The following is a 6,000-nucleotide window of genomic DNA, read 5'->3' as shown; positions in this document are numbered from 1 at the left end:
CTATAACTCCCCACTGTGGCTGGATTGTTTTGCCTAGTTAACACAAGAGTTCTTGATTAAAAAAAGTCAAAGTTGTTGGTTCTATAAAGAAATACATATCCTCCAATATACAGATTTCTCTGTGTTATACCCCACACTAAAGAGAACTGTCTTTCTCCTCCAGAATACTGACCTGCAACTTAAGATGGGCACGGTGCCTTGTTTGCTAATGAGAATCCGGGCTTCTGACTAGGTTTTATGCATCTTTCCCCAAGTCCAAGAAAGAGAAATTATGCAACAAATTTTATTTAGCCCAGTCAGTCCCAACACAGCACAGAAAGCTTACAGAGGGTAGAAAGTGCATTAATAAAAGCCAGTCTTTACCCAAAGGAAACAGAAAATATATTATTGATTCAAAATATTTAACACTCGAATGATAAACTGCAATAACTTATTCTGGGTTCTACTGATGAGAGAAAGGAAAAGAAGAAAAGAATGCTTTACGAAGAGGTCCGTCTCCAGCTGAGACCAGAAGTCAGTAGAGGTCACTAAGACCCGCAGTCTTTCTTGCTTTTTGCATAAGTGCCCTCAGCTGGAACTGTTTACGGGACAGGAGGCGGACATGCTAGGAGGGAGGAAAATGTTAACAGTTTAGAATGGCTTTGGTCCAGGCATGAGGTCAGAGACATCTATCAATCCTAAATATATATAGCAACCTTTGGAACCCTATCTCATTACACACAGCTTTTAAAAACTCCACTACACTGCAGGACATGGCTCAGGGTGCTTGGTTTGGCTCTGCAGTACTGAGGATTGAATCCAGAGCTTTGTACACCTTAGATAAGTGTCATACCCTGCGATGTATCCCCAGTACCTCGCTACATCTCAAGATACCAAGATGACAGAAAAACATACTGCAAGCTTAATACAAATTACCAAATTGTCTCTTGACTAAGAGAAAAGGAAGAGAAGAGATGAGGAGAAATGGCGCTACCTTTGCCCCAGGCAATGTCTAGAAAACAGCTTACTTTTCTTACCTCTCTATTTCCATCTTTTCTTATGCCTTGCAACCCAGCCAGAAGACAGCGGTAAAGAGCCTTCTTTTGTGATCTCTAGTTTATACCCAGCCATTCATGCTGCTTACAGTAGACCCAAGGGGCATGGCTTAGCCACTTTCCCAAGTGCCCTGCCCCAGCTTGCATGAACGCTGAGCTATCACCAGATGCCAGGTCAAAAACAGAGTGGCCGGTTACTATCGCTATATGCCTATATTCTCCATGACCCAACAGACAGCAACAAGCAAAGCTTATTAGATCTTCAAGTCTGCTCATTATTAGCAAGCCAGAGATAACCTGCATTAAAAAGGATAGCCACTTCCTTCTAGACTATCTGATCCGGAAAAAATGACCTAAAATGATCCAACTCTAATACCATTATTGGATTAAAACCAAACCAAAACGGGGTGGGCAATAATCTCAAATTTAGGTGACGTGACATTGGAAAAAAGAGCAGCTATCTGAGTTGCCTTCTGACCCACTAGGCAGAAGAAGTCTGAAGTGATGCTCATCTCAAGCTGCCCTGTAGTGAACCTGAGCCCTGCAAAGCAGAGGAAGGATGCCTACCTTCAGGAACACATCCAGGTCTATTACTCCCCGCCTCAAGGCTTCTCCCAGGTAAAAGATAGTGTCTTCAATAGCATTTTCCTCTGCATACAGATTTAGAATCTGTTTATATAGTGGGGCTGTGGGAATGATAACTTCATCAATGTCATTATTTTCAGATTGATTTTCCATTTTCTCCAGAGCAGAACTTAGTTCTTCATCCTTCTTTTTCAAAAGTTCTATGTTTTTATCAACTTCAGCCTGAAAACAGAACAGTCCATGCATGACTTTATACTGAATGTCCATGACCATCTGCTGTGACACATCTACAACTCAACCTCAGACAGTATTGTAAGCAGCAGACTGACAAATGCTTCCAATGACTTACTGGTGAAATGTGTGAAGAAATGGTGGAAATTCCCCGAAATGAGCATAATTGTGAAAGTGGCACATGGTACTGAGAACTGGACTATCAGACCCGGTACTTTCCAAAAGGAAGTCCCTCCCCAGAGACAACCATCAAACAAGACTTTCCCACAGGAGAACTTCCTCCCATCTATGTCAAGGAGTCAATGCTCAGAACTACAACACTTTCTCTGGTGAAGACATGTATGTGGTGGTTGTAGACTCTACATTACATTGGCGCCACATTCCTGAACTGAAATGGTTGGGTACTACTTTTGCTCACTTTATACAAACACAAGAGAAAGTCTGAAGAGTGAAGGAGCACAGGCTGCATTGATACGAGGTTCTTGAGGCCCCAAATGTCTCTGGACGATGAAAGCAGAGAAGCTGCAGAGATACCTTTTTATTTGTGTGTGTGTGTGTGTGTGTGTGTGTGTGTGTGTGTGTGTGTGTGTGTGTACATGCATGTCCAAGCAGCGGGTACTAAGGAGACCAGGAATGGATGTTAGATTCTCTGGAGCTGGAGTTAACAGGCAGTTGTGAGCAGCCGAATGTGGGTGCTGGGAGAGCAGTATGTGCTCTTACCACTGAACCATCTCTCCAGGCCCCTCAAAGATACTTTTAATACTGATTCAAACAACATTTAGAAATATAATTCTCTCATAAGTAGTTCAAGGTCTGCAGATCTTTACCATTCATGGAACTCTATAATTCACATTTCCTGGCATCAAATTCCCTTGCAATTTTCTAGATAGCATCCACTTTCCAGTAGGAAACCAGATGTGGCTGCACCGAGATCTGGGTACTCCAGTCTTTCCTTTCCCCACTGTCCTCAGCCCCTGAGAACTGAGACTATACGTGCATACCTCCACTCCTGCTTAGAGAGCTACATTCATGGGTGTGAAGACATCCACTGTTCACTGAACTTTTACTTTACACATCCAGGGTGTGCACAGGACCCTCTGCCTGGGTTATAATTAAATCCTCAAATATAAGTCTCCAATGTATTACTTACTACTTCTTGATCTAAGCGGGTAACCATCTCTTCCAGTTTCTGGTGGCCCTTTTTCAGATCTTCCTCTGTTCGTTTCAAGGCATTGAGCTCTGCCTGAGCACCATCCATTTCCTCCTTCATCCGCCATCTCAGTTTGTCACTGACTGCTGAAATGAGAGATGCTCGAATGGTGTCCTCACTGATTGTGCCGTCTCTGCTGGGACCTGCAGGAGATAAGGCAAAACTCTGGGCACCAAGGCTCAGGTAGGTGTTCAGCATTCAGAACCCTTGGACAGCCCCACAAGTACATAGCCATTGTAATCTGTATCCTTTTGCTATGAGCAGCTATAACCAGCTGTATGAAAGTTTTCAGAGAGTTGTGTAAATCCTTCTACAGAACACTGGAACTGAAGGTGGCTTTGGAACTGCTAAATTTGAGACCACTAAACACTTGCCACTTAAGCCTGAAAATCCTAGTTCAATCTGTGGGACCCAAGTAAAAAGCTGGATGCAGTGGCCCTAATCTGTTACTCCAGTATTCCTATCTTGATAGGGGGAGCAATAGGAGAAGTGGATGGAAGCTCACAGGCCAGCAGCAGAACCAAGAGAGACCCTGCTTCAACAAGTAGAAGGTGGAACCAACCATACACACACACACTTCACCATTCAATACACACGGGAGACATTTCTTTACCTGCTAAATGCATCAAAGAGCTGTATTTCTTAGGCTCCATCCAGACTCATTCTGACTTAAAGAATTAACTGTTCAGGAGTTGGAGAGGCAGTTCAGTGGTAAAGAGCAGCCATAATCAGACAGTTCACAAAAGCCTTTCTCTCTAGTTACATGAGATCTGACACCCTCTTCTGGACACCATGGGCACCAGCACACACACACACACACACACACACACACACACACACACACACGCACGCACACGCACGCACGCACCTGAGCACACACACACTAAATAAACAAAATAATTTAAAAAAAGGATTTAACTATTCAGTCATCAGGACAGCATAAAGGCCAAATCAAAATCTCCAGTTCCTTACACTGTACTAATTTGTAAAGTACTTTTTAAAAAAGGAAGAGGGGCTGGAGAGATGGCTCCATGGTTAAGAGCACTTACTCTTTTCTCTTTCTCTCTCTCTCTGTTTTTTTTTGAGACAGGGTTTCTCTGTCTAATAGTCCTGGCTGTCCTGGAACCCACTCTGTAGACCAGACTTGGCCTTGAACTCACAGAGATCCGCCTGGCTCTGCCTCCCAAGTGCTGGGATTAAAGGTGTGCACCACCACCGCCCGGCCAAGAAAGTTATACGAAAGTTTAGTGCCTACCCAAGGGATGAGAAGACCAGTGAAGATAGTTATCTTATTATGTGCCCATTTTGACAAAGATATATTAGGAATATAAGTTTTAAAGTCTTTAAAAGACTCCAGATCTTAGCTGGGCAGTTGGGCAGTGGTGGCACATGCCTTTAATCCCAGCACTCAAGAGGCAGAGACAGGTGGATCTCTGTGAACTCAAGGCCCGCCTAGTCTACAGAGAGAGTTCCAGGACAGCACAGCCAGGGTGGCTACACAGAGAAACCCTGTTTCAAAAAACCCAGTTCTTTATAACCTACATGAAATTTTATTATGCTTGTCAGAGGCAAAATGCCCTCATCTCAGTGGTCAGGTGCCCAGATGATAACAATAATAGCGTGCTCAATTCCATTTATCTGTGTTGTAGAAGTTATCTGAACTAACAAAACTTAAGGATCTTTTTATATGGGCTTTTCATATACAAACACACCAACCGATTTGGTCCAAGTTACCTCATCTGGTCTAATGAACCATGTCACACTGATGTTCAATTTCAATCTCCTATGTTAAAGAACACACATTTAATTTTGGAATTTATATTGTTCTTATAAACTAGGTCATGGGAATTCTCCATAAAATTCATACAGAAATGCAAAAGACCACAGCAGCCCAAACCATCCTGAGCAGAACAATGTTGGTGTTATACTTAAAAACAGCACAATACTGGCATAAAGTGGGCATGTAGATCAATGGAACAAAGTAGAGGAGCCAGAAATAACGAAACATCTATTACCATGTGACTTTTAACAAAGATGCCAGAACCATGAAAACCCAACATTCCCATGTAGAAGACTGACATTAGGTACCTGTTTCTTATCTGAAGAAAAAAAAAAAAAAAAAAAAAAGCCCACAACCAAAAAACCAAAAACCAAAAAACTAAACAGGATCAACAACTTTAAGATCTAAACTGAAATTTCCAATGGCAAACAGGGGAAACACTTAAAGATCAGGAATATGCAGTGACTTTCTGATTCTGTCTTCAACAGCTCCAGAAATACCAAGTGACAGATGGGACCGCATCAAATTAAAAGGTCCTGCACAGAAGAGTAGACACTCCACAGAGCAGAAGATAGTTGCTGTCAACTCTAGTATACCTAGCATCTATAAGACCTTCAAAAATTAGACAGCAAGGGAGCTACAAATGTAGCTATGATGGTTAATCTTTAAAAACAATGTACTTCTGTGCATATGTGTGTGTCGATATACACCATGTGTGCAGGTGCTTGAGGGGTCCAGAAGAGGGCACCCCCTAGGGATGTAGTTAGAACTAACTACAGGGGGCTGTGAGACATCTGACATGGGTGCTGTGATCTGAACTCAGGACCTTGCCAAGAGTAGCAAGTGCTCTTAATTGCTGAGCCATTCATTACCCCTGCATCTGTGATGCCAATCTTGACTGTCAATTTGACGGGTTTAGAATTACCATGGAAACAAACCTCTGGGAGATATGTATTTGATGTGCTTTCTAGATTAGGCTGAGAAGGGAAGGACAGCACTCCATGGGTGGGGACCCCAGGCTGAATAAAGAGTGGAAACAGCCAAGCTGCTTGGCTGCAGAGGCAGTATGAGCAGTAGCTGTCCTATACTCTTGCTGCCCTGGCTTCCCTGGCAAAATGAACTCTACCCTCAAACTATGAGCTAAATAAACCTTAAGTACA

At 42.9% G+C, this 6,000-nt stretch overlaps 1 protein-coding gene across 2 annotated transcripts in view; it reads right to left on the bottom strand.

Moving 5' to 3' along the window:
• Positions 1 to 269: 269 nt before the first annotated feature.
• Positions 270 to 6,000, bottom strand: part of Tsg101 (tumor susceptibility 101) — a 32,880-nt gene continuing 27,149 nt past the window's right edge. For both annotated transcript variants that reach the window (XM_052762848.1, XM_052762847.1), the window contains 3 exons: positions 3,001 to 3,203; positions 1,602 to 1,841; positions 270 to 604 (listed from right to left, as the gene is read on the bottom strand). In XM_052762848.1, the coding sequence (XP_052618808.1) occupies positions 515 to 604; positions 1,602 to 1,841; positions 3,001 to 3,203 (533 nt within the window). In that variant the 3' untranslated portion in view covers positions 270 to 514. The remainder of the gene's footprint in view (positions 605 to 1,601; positions 1,842 to 3,000; positions 3,204 to 6,000) is intronic.

This window comes from Peromyscus californicus, unplaced genomic scaffold, assembly GCF_007827085.1.
Source record: "Peromyscus californicus insignis strain IS unplaced genomic scaffold, ASM782708v3 Scaffold_4__1_contigs__length_199733344, whole genome shotgun sequence".
Lineage (NCBI taxonomy): Eukaryota > Metazoa > Chordata > Mammalia > Rodentia > Cricetidae > Peromyscus > Peromyscus californicus.
The sequence above is the reverse complement of the archived record's forward strand: the minus strand, read 5'-3'. Positions and strand labels throughout refer to the sequence as shown.